We start from the raw sequence: 19,568 nt of genomic DNA on the forward strand, positions 1-19,568 counted from the left end.
CCTTTAAAAAGTCGAAAATGTGCAGATGTGTGTGTGTGTGTGTGTGTGTGTGTGTGTGTGTGTGTGTGTGTGTGTATATATATGTATGTGTGTGTGTGTGTGTGTGTGTGTGTATGTATATATATAGATGTATGTGTGTGTGTGTGTGTGTGTGTATGTATATATATATAGATGTATGTGTGTGTGTGTATATATATATATATGTATGTGTGTGTGTGTGTGTGTGTGTATGTATATATATATATATATGTATGTGTGTGTGTGTGTGTGTGTATGTATATATATATATATATGTATGTGTGTGTGTGTGTGTGTGTGTGTATGTATATATATATAGATGTATGTGTGTGTGTGTGTGTGTATGTGTGTGTGTGTATGTATATATATATATAGATGTATGTGTGTGTGTGTGTGTGTGTGTATGTATATATGTTACAGTAAATTCATCAAACCAGTCAATTTGTAAATTTACTGTAATTTTCAGTAAATTTGTAAAGTTACTATTTCACTCAGTAAATTTACAAATTTACTGAAAAATTCAGGAAATTTACAAATTTACTGAAATTTGGGGATTCATTTTTGACAAATCTACTGGATGGTGAAGGACAATTTCAGTAAATGTGAGCTGAACAAGACTTGTGAAGATTTGACAGCTTGTGCGAGTTCAGTGTGAGTTCTGCTCAGTACAGTTTCAGTAAATGTGAGCTGAACAAGACTTGTGAAGATTTGACAGCTTGTGCGAGTTCAGTGTGAGTTCTGCTCAGTACATGCGGTGACAAGTAAATTCACCAACTTAATAGTTTAGTCCACACTGAGCTGCCAAGGAAGACAAGGATGGCTAGCCCAAGCAACATGGAAAATCGATTCACAGAGGAACTTTTCAAAATTAAATATGCAGGCAAATGCTATAATTTGTTTGGAAAGGCAGAATACTCAAAGATGCTACAAGACGTGAAAACTGCAGCTGTGTCCAAAGAGTCAAAAAATCAACATGACTATCATATTCTGAGAAAGTAAGTACCATTTTATTTTCTTGCGTGCGTGTGTTTGTGTGTGTGCTCTCTAACACCCCTCCACCTTCTCTTTATCTCTGTTTGTGTCAGTTATTCTAATTCTCTCTCCATTCTGTCTATCTCTGTCTGTGTCTGTCTCTCTCTCCCTCTCCCTCTGTGTGTATGTGTGTGTGTGTAACTGCAGCTGTGTGTGTGTGTTCATCTTTCTCTGTTTGTGTCAGTCTATCTCTGTCTGTGTCTGTCTCTCTCTCCCTCTCCCTCTGTGTGTATGTGTGTGTGTGTGTGTGTAACTGCAGCTGTGTGTGTGTGTGTGTGTGTTCATCTTTCTCTGTTTGTGTCAGTTATTCTAATTTTTTTCTCCATTCTGTCTATCTCTGTCTGTGTCTGTCTCTCTCTCCCTCTCCCTCTGTGTGTATGTGTGTGTGTGTAACTGCAGCTGTGTGTGTGTGTTCATCTTTCTCTGTTTGTGTCAGTTATTCTAATTCTTTCTCCAATCTGTCTATCTCTGTCTGTGTCTGTCTCTCTCTCCCTCTCCCTCTGTGTATGTGTGTGTGTGTGTAACTGCAGCTGTGTGTATGTGTGTTCATCTTTCTCTGTTTGTGTCAGTTATTCTAATTCTTTCTCCATTTGAGTGTACTTTTGTTTTCTGTTGTCACAGGTATGAAGTTCTTCAGTGTGGACCGGTCAAAAAACTTATCAAGAAAAGAGAGCATTCAGAGGAAACCCCGATGTACTTCGTTACAATTGAAGAAACATTTGACGTCCTCCGAGCTTCACACATCGCGACTGGGCATGGAGGTCGGGACCGCATGATGAAGGAGATCAAGAAAAAATATGCCAACATCAGCGTGCAAGCCATTGAACTATTCAAGTCCCTGTGCCTGGAATGCCAAAAGAAGAGAACGAGACCCAAAACAACAGGCGTAGTCGTTCGGCCAATACTCACCAAAGACTTTTCTTGTCGAGGTCAGGTGGATTTAGTCGACATGCAGTCAATGAGTTGCAACGGCTACAAATGGATTATGGTCTACCAAGATCATCTAACAAAATTCTGTGTCTTGCGCGCCATCAGAAGCAAACGCCCAACAGAAGTTGCCAGCCAGCTTTTGGACATTTTTCTTTTGCTTGGCGCTCCAGTCATACTGCAAAGTGATAATGGAACCGAGTTCACGGCAAATGTTATTTCAGAACTGACGGAGTTCTGGCCTTCATTAAAGATGGTCCATGGCAAGCCCCGTTACCCCCAAAGCCAAGGATCAGTTGAGCGGGCAAATTGTGACATTAAAGACATGCTTGTTGCTTGGCTCGCAGACAACAAGAGCCAAGACTGGGTCGCAGGTATCAAATTCGTTCAATTCCACAAGAATTCTGCCTACCATTCAGGAATAAAGCGATCACCATACTCGGCCTTGTTTGGAAACGAAGCTCGCGTCGGACTGACATCATCTACCCTGCCACGAGAAATCCTGGACAATCTTGAGTCAGAGGATGATTTGGCAAGACTGGATTTGCTTCAGCCAGCTTCCAGAGCTGCATCATCAGTTGTTGCAGACAACTCTACAGCTGACGCAAACTTGACTTCAGCTGAACCGTCTGCCTCTGCTGACGCCACCCTGACTTCAGCTGAACCGTCTGCCTTGTCAACTGACACCACCCTGACTTCAGCTGAACCGTCTGCCTCTGCTGACGCCACCCTGACTTCAGCTGAACCGTCTGCTTCTGCTGACGCCACCCTTATTTCAGCTGACCCAACCACCACAACAGCTGATCCACTTCAAACCTCCGATGCATCAATGTTGACTGCGCATGTTGAAAGGGTTACAAGGGCTCGAAAAGAAGCATTCTCCGGCCAGTTATCTCAGGCAGAGAGAATGGTAAAAAGAAGTAGAGTGGACTTCAAATGCGGTGAAGTGGGAGACAATGTGGCAGTGCCCGTGCCAATGGTCGATCGTGGCAGAGGTGATGCCAGAAATATTTTAGGTGTCATTTTAAACAGAGACATTTCAACTGACATTTATACTGTAGCAGTGAAGGCCGGGGTTTTAAAAGTGCGGTATTCACGAAACCAATTTGATTTGTGCCCTCAAAGACTGCTCTCCATGAGAGATGTGAATCTTGACAAACACGTATCTCTTCGCTCTGCTATTATAGCAGAGTCAGCATCAGGGGGCCAAGGTTTTACCAAATGCAATTGTGCTGGTGGGCCAAGAAAGTGCCAAACGAACAAATGTTCCTGCTACAAAGCAAAACTAAAATGCAATTCAAAATGCCATGGAAGCCTCACTTGCCGCAACAAATGATTTTTTTTATGGAATGAGTGTGCCAATGGTCTGTTCTTTTAATTCAATACAATGATGTTTTGTGAATAAATTCTTCTCTCCCGTCAAAAAATGTGTGTGTGTGTGTGTGTGCGTGTGTGTGTGTGTGTGTGTGTGTTGTGTGTGTTGTGTGTGTGTGTGTGTGTATGGCATAAGGCTTACAATGTTTCAGTAAATTTGTAAATTTCCTGGGTGTCAAACTCAGTAAATTTGTAAATTTCCTGAATTTTTCAGTAAATTTGTAAATTTACTGAGTGAAATAGTAACTTTACAAATTTACTGAACATTTCAGTAAATTTACAAATTGACTGGTTTGATGAATTTACTGTAACATATATATATAGATGTATGTGTGTGTGTGTATGTGTGTGTGTGTATATATATATATATGTATGTGTGTGTGTGTGTGTGTGTGTATGTATATATATAGATGTATGTGTGTGTGTGTGTGTGTGTCTGTGTTTGCACCTGTGTCTGCCACACTGTGGTTTTTTTTTCTCATCTTTTTAAAAACAATTTTTCTAGATTATTTTATATAACTATAAGTGGTCGTTGTCTAGGAACTGTTTTTAATGCTTGTATGTTATGGTCGTTGTCTAGGAACTGTTTTTAATGCTTGTATGTTATTTCTTACGAGAAAACTTTTTATGTAAAATGTGAAATTTTAATGTCTAATGTAAAGCGCCCTGAGACTGCCATTCGACGGTGAACAGCGCTATAAAAGAATGTTTTATTATTATTATTATTATAACTAAATCACTACTTATTCAAACCAGTGCTTTGAACATGTCTTTCATTATTTACACACTGTACACACACGCACGCACGCACACAGCACAGCACAGTTGGAACATATCAAAAACCATAAAACTGCAAAACATTTCAGTTTAAAAAAAAATGCTTTAATGGTGATATGGAAAGACTGAAATAACACTCAAGCATGCAACACATCTACACAAGTAAGATACCATGAACAGTCTTTGCACTCACATATACCCATCTGTAATGCAAACTTTACACTGAGAAATATCTCTTTCTTTATTTGGTGTTTAACGTCGTTTTCAACCACGAAGGTTATATCGTGACGGGGAAAGGGGGGAGATGGGATAGAGCCACTTGTCAAATGTTTCTTGTTCACAAAAGCACTAATCAAACATTTGCTCCAGGGGCTTGCAACGTAGTACAATATATTACCTTACTGGGAGAATGCAAGTTTCCAGTACAAAGAACTTAAAGGCATATGTACGCGCTCCCGTGTTTACAAAGTGTAGTTTGCCCATAATCGATGTCAAACGCACCATAAGACCATGCAATGACGATATGTCGCCATGCGCGGACCATATACATGCATTACAGCTTGTTTTAGAGTCTCAAAAACTTTGGATGTAAACAAAGACGCGGAGTTATTTCCCTTGCGTCAACGCTACCTCTGTTGGCAAATCTATAAATAGGACGATCCAGATCAAAATGAAAATTAACATATCTCAACATTGAAGGGGTCCTAGACCACAATATTTTGCAGGGAACTTAATTTAGCATGTCTCCAGCTGTTGGTAAAGCAATTAGCGTGTATAGTCATCGAGTACATATGGCTTTAACATTTCTTACATACTGCTTGACTAAAATCTTTACAAAAATTGACTATATTCTATACAAGAAACACTTAACAACGGTAAAAGGAGAAACAGAATCCGTTAGTCGCCTCTTACGACATGCTGGGGAGCATCGGGTAAATTCTTCCCCCTAACCCGCGGGGGGTAGAAATATCTCTAATGAAATATAATCCAAATGCAGCAGCAGAAAGATATCATCACTTCAAGGCACAGTCTTTTTCTTCGTGAAAACAAAGTTAGGCTCATCATCTCAGGTCTGGCAGGGCGTTAACATGGAATAAAACAATCCCTCCACTTGGTCAAATATCAAAACTGAACAGCCAGGGTGCTGATACTATATATGCACAGTGCGGTTTTTTGTTATTGTGCGATAAATTAATTTCGGACAATTTCACTAATTAATTTATCACAGTCTAAACTTATTTACCACAGGAAGTGGTCAGGGAGTTGAGTTTTGGTATAAGACCACGTGAAGGGATGATCTTTACAGTTGATGTTAAAGCCTGGCTTAAGTTGTAAAATGGTGAGTCAAACAGTTTACACCTTTGGAAAGCGCCTTTAAGTGTACAGTGCAATTCACTCACAGTCATGTCAACTTGATAAAGGTTACAATCTGACTGTTGTTACAAACACATCTAGAAATCTGAACTATTTACTAATGGCTAATTAATTATCATGTCAACTCATTTAAATGTTGCAATAGCTTCTGATTCAGTGACATTTTGAAAGCAACAAACTAATTACATGAACAAATCTTAGCCATTCACAGATGTTTATAATTCCAAAATCAATTGTGGCGAACAGATCTGCTGTCATCCTTTTAACTATTCAAAAATGTTTTTCCAAAGTGAATCAGCTCCGATTCCAGTAACATTCCGAAAGTAACAATCTCAAACTATTCACAAATGGTTATTTCCAAACTAATTTATTTTGAAAGCTATGACTCAAGTACAGTATTATATTAATTTCTGTGAACAAATTTGTAAATCCAAACTACATGTATTCATAAATGTGGAACTGTACAAAAGTGATATTTTAACTATATGTACTATGACTATGAGCAAATGTCTAAATCCACACTATTGAAAAATGCCGAGTTCATTACTAACTTGCGAATACAGAATAACTTAGCAAAGTCGACTTCTATCCCAAGTTGATCAGAATCAGTGAAGCTTTGTGTAATCTTATTTATGTGTAAATCATTATTCACACATTGCTTTAAACTCGTGATCAAAACATCAGAATCTGAGGATGAAAAATGTTGGTCTAATCTCAACGAAGTGAACCTAAAACTGCAACATTTTAACCCAACAGGACTATATGTCAAGAAAAACCATTCGTGAAAAAAATCTCTCTTTATCTTTTCAATTTACTCACATATCCTTTGTCAGAAATAACAACTCCACTTTTCTATTTTCTTCTTCTTAATCTTCTTCTTCTTCAGCGTTCCAGAATTGTCTGGTTACGTGTGAGCTCGTTTGCCCATTTCTGATTTGGCTTCCCCACACTATACTCTGAGAGCATAGTCAGCTTCACACCGCTTTCGTTGGGGAGGCATGCTGGGTATTTTCGTGTTTCCATAACCCACCGAACTCCGACATAGATTACAGGATCTTTTCCATGCGCGCTTGGTCTTGTGCTTGCGTGTACACACGAAGGGGGTTAAGTCACTAGCAGGTCTGCACATAAGTTGACCTGGGAGATTTTGATAAATCTCCACTCTTAACCCACCAGGCGGCAGCGACCGGGATTCGAACTCACGACCTCCCGATTAGGAGGCCGACGTCTTACCACCACGCCACTGCGCCCGTCTGAATGAGCTATCTGAGTTGGCTACTCAATACTAAGGCTCCGACATTGGTGAAACTGTCGTCTTTTTGAAGCAACCATGCATCTATTTTATTCAACAGTAATGCAATGTAAGTTTTGGCTTAAATTTGGTTATGACCTGCTTCAGACTAGCCCCCTCCATAACAAGTAACTAATAAGACAGCCTGTCGGAAATAATTATTTGATTTCTTTTAGCAAGTCACAACTCGAGGAAAAATCAAGGGAGGTAAACAACTTCCTTTTTGTCTTGAAGCTCGCGTGGAAAGTCGCATTTATTGTCACGGAGAATAATTGATGCTGAGATCTGGTCATAATTGATAACGGCATGAGTGATAATGTGATTGAATCCACGGCTGTCGATCATCAAGTGTTAAATGGCCGAACTTATTTCACAATTCAGCTTTACAAGGAGACGAAATTGAAAGTTTGTTGATTGTGATCCTAAGATTTCTTTATAAAGAAAAAAGTGAACTTTATATGCCTTTGAGAGGTCAATTTTATCGCAAGTCAGAAATCAGAGAAGATTAAACAGTAGAGTAAAGAAACAGAAATTAAGAGAGAGGGATCGAGAGAGTTGTTCGAGAGTTTGTTTGTTTGTTTGTTTGTTTATTTGTTGCTTAACGTCCAGCCGACTATGCAGAGCCATATCAGGACGAGGAAGGGGGGGATGAAGGGGGCCACTTGTCAAGCGATTCCTGTTTACAAATGCACTAACCCATTACTTGTGTCCCAGCAGGCTTTAGTAGAACTAAATTAATACCTACTGGAAGATTACCAGTTTCCAGTATGTTAAAATAGGCTTAACCTATCTACTGCTGGACTTACATCAGAACACTAACAGATTAAACTATACATGAATCGCGAGACAAGCGGCAAGAGAAGAGATTTTTGGAAAAAATACAGGTGAATGAGCAAGAAGGCAGAAAAAAGAAAAGAATTCATGAAGAAAAAGAGAGCATGACAGGAAAGAGGAACCAAAAATCTACCTAACAGCAAACTAGAAAGCTCCTGCGGTTCCAAAAACAGGAGGGGCCTTTAATTTCATAACCGCAGTGCCCCACTGCGGGAGTTCGAGAGTTCATTTATACCACATTAGGCTCAAAAACAACAATGAAAGATGCAGGGATCACTCATGGCGGAAATCAAATAAATATGAACACAATTTTCAGAGTAAAATCACACCGTATATAGTCATATAAAGTTGTCAACTGAAATGCAGCAGCTGAACGCGGCATGCTGGCTGAACATTTCAAAAATACCCATTCAGATGGAACGCCTTTTTAAGACCTTCAAAATCTGAGAAAATCAGATCTTGATTAAAAAGGGAAAAAGTTTGAAAAAACAATGGTGAATCTACAGAGGTAAATTATGACCCAGAAATCTGGAGAAGCTAGGTCTTAAAAAAAGGAGGGGGGGGGGGGGGGGGGGTCTTAAAAGGGGGTTCCACTGTATTATCCGTAATGTCCATAAGGGTCCCTCAAATGTGGCTGCAACTCTTCTCATCAGAGAAACGAAATTAAATATCAGGAAAACAGAAAAATAACCATCACTCGATCACCTCTGTGTCATGTTTTGGTACACATATATATATATCATGAAATCACACACACACACACACACAGCAAGACCGATCAACAAACAGGCAATACATGCAAGCAGCACAGAACAAACAGCAACATGAATTTATCATTGGCTTTCATTTCCATTACTTTATCATTGCTGGGAAATTCAGGGCACTATATCCCTCCCAAGTGGAAGCTATCAGCAGCAATTAAGAGTCGTGATACTCAGGTGTGTGCGTTTTTTTCAGTGAAATCATGAGCCATGCAACTGCACATATGGCAGAATTAATTTTTGTATGTAATATTTTAATGGACAATAAGTGCTGTCATTGTTATTGTTGTTATTACCGAGTTATATACCACAGTGGTGATACGAGGATGGGAAATGGACACGGTCTCCGAGTCCGCACATCAAGTTTACAAGTGTTTGTCCCTGCCTGGATTGAAAAGGGGGGGGGGGGGGGGATTTCTTTGTGCAAGAATAAAAACACAAAAGAATAACAAAGTAGATCATGGGATACAGTGATTCCCCCCCGATCTAAGATCTCCAAAAATCTGAGAAAAATTAGGTCTTAAAATGGAATCATAATAAATTACCGTACTTTCCGGGTCATAAGGCGCGACTTTTTTCCTCGAGTTCGACCCCTGCGTCTTGTATAACGAAGCGCCTAATCCGTGTATGAAATACGAAAAAAATCAAAGAGACCGCTTGAGTACCAGTCAAACAACTTGTGATAATGCATGTTTCAGCTACTAGGTACTGCCCTGCCTTTGATCTGGCCGCACACACAGATTTCCACTCTGTTAAACTCGGTCACTGACCGGTCACTGACCCCGGTGCAGGAAGTGTTTCCTCTCTTAGATATGACAGGGGAACCACCTCTCATGGCAAAAACTGGGTCATTTTGGTGCGCCCTATCGGCCCCCTGCGTCCAATGGGTGACTGGATTACAATTTTTTTTTAAAAAGAAGGGGGTGCGTCTTGTATAACGAAGCGCCTTGTCACCCGGAAAGTACGGTACAGACATTAAGAACAAAAGCTGACCTGAAAAATCAAGTTCTTTCTTTCTTTCTTTATTTGGTGTTTAACGTCGTTTTCAACCGTTCAGGGTTATATCGCGACGGAGGGAAGGGGGGTGATGGGATAGAGCCACTTGTCAATTGTTTCTTGTTCACAAAAGCACTAATCAAACATTTGCTCCAGGGGCTTGCAACGTAGTACAATATATTACCTTACTGGGAGAATGCAAGTTTCCAGTACAAAGGACTTAACATTTCTTACATACTGCTTGACTAAAATCTTTACAAACATCGACTATATTCTATACAAGAAACACTTAACAAGGGTAAAAGGAGAAACAGAATCCGTTAGTCGCCTCTTACGACATGCTGGGGAGCATCGGGTAAATTCTTTCTCGTCCCAACCAATATGGGACTCCCCCTAACCCGCGGAGGGCAATCAAGTTTTCAAAAAAGGGGGTCTCAAATTGGGGGTCATAAAAGGGTTTGTCCACTGTTTGACACAATATTTTTTTACAAGCTTAATGTGTCCTTACGTATTTTAAAGAGCACACCCATTTCATTTTATGTAAGGCCAAACAAAAATATGTTGGTTCAGGGTAACGTGACCAAAAAAATAGGGTCGGTCGGGTTACCCTAAGCCAACATATATTTTTGTTTGGCCTAATGTTTAAACAGCTGGAAAAAGAGAGTTTTCACAGGATACTTTTCAACAATTCATATGATTTCAACTTCAAGGGACAAGGCATAATGAATGGACAGTGAGTCACAACCATGTTATATCTCAACAAAAGTAATTAAACGCATCGTCTGTTCCCAGCATGCAATAAAAATCACAGAAAAAACACAGTGACAATTCAAACAATCAGGAAATCTCAGTTTAACTGCAAAACATTAAAAATAAAATCAAGAAAAAAACAAAACATGAGAAACAAGAGGCGAAGCCTTCAAGGCTCATGTAAGAAATCGACAAACAGTAACACAAACTCAATCACTTCGTCACACATACACACACACACACACACACACACAGTAAGCGGCATAGGTGACACTGTGCAAGAAAGCGAGACACTAGATCTAGATCTGAATGGCCGATTTCGAAGAAAAAACTAGTCTCGGCCCGCTCGGCAAAATAACAATGACCGAGACTTTCAGTAATTCCTTCGCGTGACGTCTAACCCTCTTACGTCATAATGTGACATCTTCAAATGTTGTGACGTCTTCAAATGTTAAAGTTTCTACCACAGACATACATACATACGCACGCACGCACAGACAGACAAAAGTTAGCATCGCATAGGCTACACTTACGTGAGCCAAAAAACCAACCAATGCACACGTGGAAAACAAGTCAATTGATGACAAGATCTCAATTTAACAGCATAACAATGAATAAAAATAGGTTTAAAAAAGTCAAACAACACCCAACCAACTCAACAGATACATGAAAGACTCTAAAATGTATGACTAAAATATAATATACATGTAGTTCAAGCGATCATTAACTAGACAAACAGTAACACAAACTCAATCACTCCGTCACACATACACACCCACACACACAGTAAGCTTAGGTGACACTGTGCAAGAAAGAGAGACACTAGATCTAGATCTGTCTGTCTGCATGTAGCCTACTTACAGGGACACGACTGCCAAATAGTCTCGGCCCGCTCAAAATAACAATGACCGAGACCACACACACCACGCGACAGAGAAAGACTACAGGGAGGCATGCCGTCATGATGCATTAATTGACGTCAAACACTTTTGACCGTGACGTAATCTTATGCGAGCTTTATCCATAGTCTTGGATAACCACTCACACATAGACTCGGAAATGTTAAAGTTTCTACCACAGACATACACACGCACACACACACACACACACACACACACACACACGCACACACACACGCACAAACGCACAGACAGACAAAGTTACGATCGCATAGGCTACACTTCGTGAGCCAAAAATAGGTTTAAAAAAGTCAAACAACACCCAACCAACTCAACAGATACATGAAAGACTCTAAAATGTATGACTAAAATATAATATACATGTAGTTCAAGCGATCATAAATAAAGCACCGAATTATTGGCAAGTTCATGCTATAGACAGGCTTATACATACACACAAATTATTTAGTGTTTATACCCATGAAAAGTATTTGTGGTAATATGACTAATAAGATGTCAGCTGTACAATGTTTTTAAGGCCAAAAAAAAAAAAAAATAGGTCTGTTTACGGTAACATAGGCCAAAAAAATAGGGTCGGTAGGTCGGGAATTTTGTTGTTTTTTTTTCTTTTTTTTTTTCCAAAAAACCATATTTTTACGTTATTTTGCCAAAAAAACAAGACTTTTTTTTTTTTTTTTTTCCAAATGCCAAAAAAAAGTCTAGGGTCGCGCGAAAAAACTAGGGTCGGTCGGGTTACCGTAAACAGACCTTTTTTTTTTTTGGCCTAAACTAAGCCTGTAAGCAAAACGCATTTATACAAAGAAAAGGAATTTTCAGAGGTGCGTTATGTCCTTTTGTCCGGTTAAGAATGCGGTGATACTATTATGGCAGCAGTACAGGTTACTAGAGTTCAGAAGAAAAACATAGTAAAATAAAATCAACAAAAAAGGGAAAATGCTAAAAACGCTCAAGCATATTGGGAGTACATGTATTAATGTATGAACAAAAAAGCAGCAATATTTTTTAACTGGATGCACATACATTTGATAAATCAACAAACAAGGGAAAATGAAAAAACGCTCAAGCATATTCAAACATATCATTTTTGTAGTGTATAAAAAAAAAAAAAGCAATATTTTTTGATTGGATGTTACAATATGTATTTGATTAACCACAAACAAGCAACAACAACAAAACACACATAAAATAATGTAGGAATCACAGAATATAGAACACTGTTTTCAAGTAAAATCACACAATGTCGGCACGTAAAATCACAAGCACAGCAGATCAGGACAAGCATGAAAGCGTTATTTTCATAACAACCATGAAAGCTTTATTCTTATACACATGCACGTTGGCGATCAGTTTGCTTGTTTTCAAGCACATTATAACATCAGTGTTATGGTGGAGATCACTTAACCTTCACCGGATCAAGCGTTGGACTACACAGTCCGACCCACACTTTCCAAAGAAGGATTCAACGTAAAAAGTATGGGTCGTACACATCCCACGCCATCCGAATAAGGATAAACAACGTAACATTCCTTACATAATTCCATATGGGTCGTCCACGACCTACATCATCCGGACTGTGTAGTTCAAATTACGTCATCGTTTATATGTTTGTTTACAAAGATAATCTTGCAAAAAAAGGGCGATGGAAAGGTCAAATGGTGATTACAGATTGATTACATGAAGTCTCAATTAAAAACTTCAAAAAGTTTCAGAGATAGTCAATTTTGTGAGGCTCTGGGTCGTCCACGACCCACGAAGTACGGTGAAGGTTAAAGAATAATTCTTTCATGCAGAAACTGGGAAACAATACACAGAGAAATACATGATTAACACAGGATAATTAACACCCAAAACAGATGACAGATTATCACCAAACAAGGAAAAGGACAGAAAAACACAGAAGATATAGAATCAGCATTAATTTTATTCACTGAGTCTCATTTTCTGAAATCACTGGGGTTAAGAATTGTAGACGAAAACTACAAACCAAGTAAGTAAATCAAATATTTCCTCTTGTTTTAATAAATAAACCGATTCACAGCACCTGTAGATGAATGCAGCATTTATACATATTTTTCATATATGCATTCAAGTAACACAGAACAGTACAAACTGAAAATAGCATCAGCTCACAGCACAGATTCGGAAAGACACAACCGGTTTGTTTGTTTGTTTGTTCATGGGCTGAAACTCCCACGGCTTTTACGTGTATGACCGTTTTTACCCCGCCATTTAGGCAGCCATACGCCGCTTTCGGAGGAAGCATGATGGGTATTTTCGTGTTTCTATAACCCACCGAACTCTGACATGGATTACAGGATCTTTTTCGTGCGCACTTGGTCTTGTGCTTGCGTGTACACACGGGGGTGTTCGGACACCGAGGAGAGTCTGCACACAAAGTTGACTCTGAGAAATAAATCTCTCGCCGAACGTGGGGACGAACTCACGCTGAGAGCGGCCAACTGGATACAAATCCAGCGCGCTACCGACTGAGCTATATCCCCGCCCAGACACAACCGGTGTAAAACAATTGTTTCACATCACTTTTTCAGTAACATGAAGGTTCAAGAAACAATCTTGGAGCCCACGTTTCATGGATTTGTTGGGCACTTTTACATCACTTTTTCAGTAACATGATGGTTCAAGAAACAATCTTGGAGCCCACGTTTTATTGATTGTTTGGCTCTTAATCTCTTACTTTTCAGTAACAACTAACATAAAGGTTCAATAAACAATCTTCGAGCTCGTTTCATGAACTTATTTGGCACTTCAAACTCTTGCTTTAGATTTTAGAATGGGGGGGGGGGGGGGGGGGGGGGGTGTTACAAAAAGTAATGAATAATTTTGAATCTGCTGGTAACTTCTGTTTATAACTTACTTACAGCCAGTTGCAATTTTACGAATATTTTTTGTTTACCCTAAGCTCACCTTTCAAGATTTTAAACTACCTGTTTTAATTATAATGCCCACAAGCAACAAAAAAAAAACCCACAACACAACAACAAATAAATTGACTGTAAAACATGTTCAATGCCCATTGTGCGATTGTTGAACACTATATCCTGCAAGTCTTTGCTGAAGCAAAAAATGCCCAACTTTTGCGATTTCCGAGACACTCTGAATCAAAAAACGCCAACAAACCGGGGAACGTTCTTTCTTTCTTTCTTTATTTGGTGTTTAACGTCGTTTTCAACCACGAAGGTTATATCGCGACGGAGGGAAGGGGGGAGATGGAATAGAGCCACTCGTTAATTGTTTCTTGTTCACAAAAGCACAAATCAAAAATTTGCTCCAGGGGCTTGCAACGTAGTACAATATATTACCTTACTGGGAGAATGCAAGTTTCCAGTACAAAGGACTTAACATTTCTTCAATCAATCAATATGAGGCTTATATCGCGCGTATTCCGTGGGTACAGTTCTAAGCGCAGGGATTTTTTATTTAAAAATTTTTAAAAAAAAATTTTATGCAATTTATATCGCGCACATATTCAAGGCGCAGGGATTTATTTATGCCGTGTGAGATGGAATTTTTTTACACAATACATCACGCATTCACATCGGCCAGCAGATCGCAGCCATTTCGGCGCATATCCTACTTTTCACGGCCTATTATTCCAAGTCACACGGGTATTTTGGTGGACATTTTTATCTATGCCTATACAATTTTGCCAGGAAAGACCCTTTTGTCAATCGTGGGATCTTTAACGTGCACACCCCAATGTAGTGTACACGAAGGGACCTCGGTTTTTCGTCTCATCCGAAAGACTAGCACTTGAACCCACCACTTAGGTTAGGAAAGGGGGGAAAAAATTGCTAACGCCCTGACCCAGGGTCGAACTCGCAACCTCTCGCTTCCGAGCGCAAGTGCGTTACCACTCGGCCACCCAGTCCTCCCTGGGCTCAATTCCGGACCGCCTTTATTCAGCCCCCCCAAATCCCACCATGCCCAGAATTCTGTCATGCTACTGACTTTTTGTATGTCTTACATACTGCTTGACTAAAATCTTTACAAAAACTGACTATATTCTATACAAGAAACACTTAACAAGGGTAAAAGGAGAAACAGAATCCGTTAGTCGCCTCTTACGACATGCTGGGGAGCATCGGGTAAATTCTTTCTCGTCCCAACCAATATGGGACTCCCCCTAACCCGCGGGGGGTACTGACAGCCTGGCTGCTTTCTGTACAGGGTGGTAATGTTTTGCTGAATCAGTATTTGTAAGTCTAAGTGACACTACTTCTAACACTAAAGCCTGCCAGTAACTGGGCAAAGTCGACTACGCAAAGTAGACTTCACGAAGCTGGTCGCATGAAGCTTTAGCACTGAGTTTTCGGTAAAAAGCCTTTGCGAAGTATACTTCACCAAGCTGGTCGCATGAAGCTTTAGCACTGAGTTTTCGGTAAAAAGCCTTCGCAAAGTTGACTTCACGAAGCTGGCCGCATGAAGCTTTAGCTCTGAGTTTTCGGTAAAAAGCCTTGGCAAAGTATACTTCACCAAGCTGGTCGCATGAAGCTTTAGCACTGAGTTTTTGGTAAAAAGCCTTCGCGAAGTTGACTTCGGGCTCAAATCCGGACCGCCTTTATTCAGCCCCCCCCAAATCCCACCATGCCCAGAATTCTGTCATGCTACTGACTTTTTGTATGTGTCCAACAGGAAGGTTTCCGCCAGTTATCTCTCTTTGAGGTTTTGGGTGCTTACAGAATACCGTGCCCCTTGCGGGGGCATCAAACATCGAGGTCACAAGCAGGGTCAAGGGGAAGGTCGGCTGGGCGGACAGGAGACTACAATAGAAAGGTTTCCGCCAGTTATCTGGTGACTGGGTGGCCGAGTGGTAACGCACTTGCGCTCGGAATCGAGAGGTTGCGTGTTCGACCCTGGGTCAGGCCGCTATTTTCTCCCCCCTTTCCTAACCTAGGTGGTGGGTTCAAGTGCTAGTCTTTCGGATGAGACGAAAAACCGAGGTCCCGTGTACACTACATTGGGGTGTGCACGTTAAAGATCCCACGATTGACAAAAGGGTCTTTCCTGGCAAAATTGTATAGACATATATAAAAATGTCCACCAAATACCCGTGTGACTTGGAATAATAGGCCGTGAAAAGTATATACTCGCCTAACACGCTTGAGATTTACTGGCCGATGTGAATGCGTGATATATTGTGTAAAAAATTCCATCTCACACGGCATATTGTAAACGCCATGAGCCTCCCCTTTGGGAGTGTATGTGCGTAGAAATACTCACTAATAAATAAATAAAAATTATCTCTCTTTGGGGTTTTGGGTGCTTACAGAGTACCGTGCCCCTTGCGGGGGCATCAAACATCGAGGTCACAAGCAGGGTCAAGGGGAAGGTCGGCTGGGCGGACAGGAGACTATTGAAAGGATGCTCTCACTCTGTATGAATATATCTGGAAAAGTCTGGTGACTGTGAACATGAACGCGTACGCCTAAAGGACTGTATCTTTTTTTTCTTCTTCTTTGTTCATGGGCTGAAACTCCCATGTTCACTCATGTTTTTGCACGAGTGGGTTTTCTGTATCTTTCAAGAAGTATGACTGTCCAAAGTGTTCCCATTCACCGATGAAGCGCACTCTGAAAACTCTTCCTCTGCTCTTTCGCAGAGGCTACTGCCACTCTTGACCGCTGCAGTATCGGTTTGATTCCGTCCTGCACTCACTGTGCTGGTAGCTGCCTCCAGTTGGTTTATTTTCTCCTCAAAGTTCGCTGTTGATGTGCTTAAAACTTGGCTGACATAATGTAAAGGCTGGTTTTTCGCCGTTTCTTCCAGAGGCTGAGCTTCTTGATCAAAGTTCGCTGTTGCGCTGAACACTTGGCTGACATGATTAGGGCTACGATGGACAGACTGGACAGCTGGGTTTTTCGCCGTTTCTTCGAGATGCTGTCCTTCTTGATCCCACCTAACACAGTTTCTGAAGGCTTCACAGCTGCGCTGCTCTCGTGCTCCCCGCTGTTCTTCTTCACGGAGAGATATTGGCTGCTGTTCTTCAGCACTACCAGGGAATGGCACTTTACTTCCGACAGCTTCGCTGTTTGCTTTAGCACTGGCGGTGTTGCGGGCAGACATTTCTTCATTTGTTTTTGACGCGGTACTGTGTTCTTTTGCTGAGCCCGTCTCTTTTAGACTCATGTTCTGGAAGGAGGCTAGTTTCTCTGCAGTATTATCGTTCATGGCACTGGACGCTTCTGCAATGATTTCTGCATACGAGTCTGATGCGATGTATTTTTTTCCCAAGTCTCTTTCTGTTGGGCTCTTGTTGCGTGAATAGACGAGTTGAACGTTTTCGGCTGTGTCTTCTCCATTCATGGAGCTTGGTAATTCTTGTTGACGGGGGCAGTAGTCTAGCATGCTTGCTTCGTTCTCGTCAAAATCTTTGCTTCTTCTGCTGTCCTCGACTTCACTTCTCTCCTTCTCCGTCCTCACGCTCGACTCATCAACATCCCCTCGTGCAATGGTTGATTCTGCTGCGTCTTCTTCATTCATGGCGCTTGCTTCTTGTTGACGGGGGCAGTAGTCTAGCACGCTTGCTTCGTTCTCGTCAAACTCTCTTCTGCCGTTCTCAACTTCACTTCTCTCCTTCTCCGTCCTCACGCTCGACTCATCAACATCCTCTTGTACAGTGGTTGATTCTGCTGCATCTTCTTCATTCATGGCGCTTGCTAATTCTGGTTGACGGGGGCAGTGGTCTAGCACGCTTGCTTCGTTCTCGTCAAACTCTCTTCTGCCGTTCTCAACTTCACTTCTCTCCTTCTCCGTCCTCACGCTCGACTCATCAACATCCTCTTGTACAGTGGTTGATTCTGCTGCATCTTCTTCATTCATGGCGCTTGCTAATTCTGGTTGACGGGGGCAGTGGTCCAGCACGCTTGCTTCGTTCTCGGAGTCACACTCTTTGCTTCTTCTGCCGTCTGCAACCTCACTTCTCTCCTCCTCCATCTTCACGCTCGACTCATCAACATCCTCTCGTGCAATGGTTGATTCTGCTGCGTCTTCTTCATTCATGGAGCTTGCTAATTCTGGTTGACGGGGGCAATGGTCCCGCACGCTTGCTTCGTTCTCCACAAACTCTCTTCTGCCGTTCTCAACTTCACTTCTCTCCTTCTCCACCCTAATGCTCGACTCGTCAACATCCTCTCGCGCGATGGTCGATTCGTCAGCATCACCTTCCATGATGATTTCCGGCAAGCTGACGCTAAGGCCCTGCTGGCTGAACGAGTGCTTGGCGTTCTCCGTCCTAATGCTCGACTCATCAACATCCTCTCGCGCGATGGTCGATTCGTCCGCATCACCTTCCATGATGATTTCCGGCAAGCTGACGCTAAGGCCCTGCTGGCTGAACGAGTGCTTGGCATTCTCCGTCCTAATGCTCGACTCATCAACATCCTCTCGCGCGATGGTCAATTCGTTCGCATCACCTTCCATAATGATTTCCGGCAAGCTGACGCGAAGGCCCTGCTGGCTGAACGAGTGCTTGGCGTTCTCCGTCCTAATGCTCGACTCATCAACATCCTCTCGCGCGATGGTCGATTCGTCCGCATCACCTTCCATGATGATTTCTGGCAAGCTGACGCTAAGGCCCTGCTGGCTGAACGAGTGCTTGGCATTCTCTGTCCTAATGCTCGACACATCAACATCATCTCGCGCGATGGTCGATTCGTCCGCATCACCTTCCATGATGATTTCCGGCAAGCTGACGCTAAGGCCTTGCTGGCTGAAAGTGGTCTTGGCGTCCTCCACATTGCTTTCGCTACTGCTATCCTTTACCTCACAACTGTCCGTGATGAGGCAGCAGAGAGATTCCAAGCTCTCTCCGCTTTCCTCTGACACCGTGTCCAAGCTGGTTCGCTTCCCCAGGCCCAGCAGGTCGGATGAACTTGACTTGACCTTGCGAGGGGACCCTTCGCCTATAGCTAGGTCAAGGTTGTTGTCCTCTGGCTCTGGGGCGTCGAGGGTTGTTTCCAGCTGTTGTCCAAAGCTTGGTGTTCTCACCTGCACATTGTGAGATGAGACAGTGACACGATAATTATGTGCAAAACACCTGGTCAGTTATCATATATATCAAGACGATAATTTTTTTTTTTTTTTGCGGACATAATCCAGTTGTTTATTACAGTACAAGCCAGTACAGCACACTTTGGTACAATATTTGTAAAGGTCATGTTAAAGGCACAGTAAGCCTCCCGTAAACCATCACAGAGCTCCCCGAGCGTCTACATACAGTACAAGCATACTTCCATTTAAACGCTCACCGAACGGGAACATCCTGGCTGCTTTCTGTCGAGCGTGAGAAATTTTCAAAGAATTTATTTTCGTGGACTTGGCCCTTTACAATAATGGCGCCTCGTTTTGGTGCTGGACGGCTGTTATGAATATCCCGGAAATCACGCCCGGACAGTAAGCCTCCCGTAAACCATCACAGATACTGTCAGGCTTTTACACACAGTAGAAACACCCTTCCATTTGAACGCTCACCAAACGGGAACATCCTAGGTGCCC

General features: G+C 41.7%; 2 protein-coding genes and 1 long non-coding RNA gene across 4 annotated transcripts in view; 1 reads left to right on the forward strand and 2 right to left on the reverse strand.

The window, feature by feature from the left end:
- LOC138950858 (uncharacterized) overlaps window positions 1-19,568 on the reverse strand; it is a 93,198-nt gene that overhangs the window by 3,980 nt on the left and 69,650 nt on the right. The window lies entirely within an intron of this gene.
- On the forward strand, window positions 425-3,664 carry LOC138950831 (KRAB-A domain-containing protein 2-like). The gene is made up of 2 exons (XM_070322550.1): window positions 425-1,013; window positions 1,672-3,664. Exons 1-2 carry the CDS (start codon window positions 835-837, stop codon window positions 3,311-3,313), a joined length of 1,821 nt encoding a protein of 606 aa, XP_070178651.1. The 5' UTR covers window positions 425-834; the 3' UTR covers window positions 3,314-3,664.
- LOC138950848 (uro-adherence factor A-like) overlaps window positions 4,212-19,568 on the reverse strand; it is a 44,851-nt gene continuing 29,494 nt past the window's right edge. For both annotated transcript variants that reach the window (XM_070322564.1, XM_070322563.1), the window contains exon 10: window positions 4,212-19,061. In XM_070322564.1, coding sequence (XP_070178665.1) covers window positions 16,596-19,061 — 2,466 coding nt within the window. In that variant the 3' untranslated portion in view covers window positions 4,212-16,595. The remainder of the gene's footprint in view (window positions 19,062-19,568) is intronic.

This window comes from Littorina saxatilis, linkage group LG16 (genome assembly GCF_037325665.1).
Source record: "Littorina saxatilis isolate snail1 linkage group LG16, US_GU_Lsax_2.0, whole genome shotgun sequence".
In the NCBI taxonomy this organism is placed as follows: Eukaryota; Metazoa; Mollusca; class Gastropoda; order Littorinimorpha; family Littorinidae; genus Littorina; species Littorina saxatilis.

Bases quoted from the DNA above. Each gene is read 5' to 3' on its own strand.
- LOC138950831 (XM_070322550.1), top strand. From the start codon at position 835: ATGGCTAGCCCAAGCAACATGGAAAATCGATTCACAGAGGAACTTTTC. The intron at 1,014-1,671 runs GTAAGTACCATT...CTGTTGTCACAG, and splicing joins GACTATCATATTCTGAGAAA to GTATGAAGTTCTTCAGTGTG.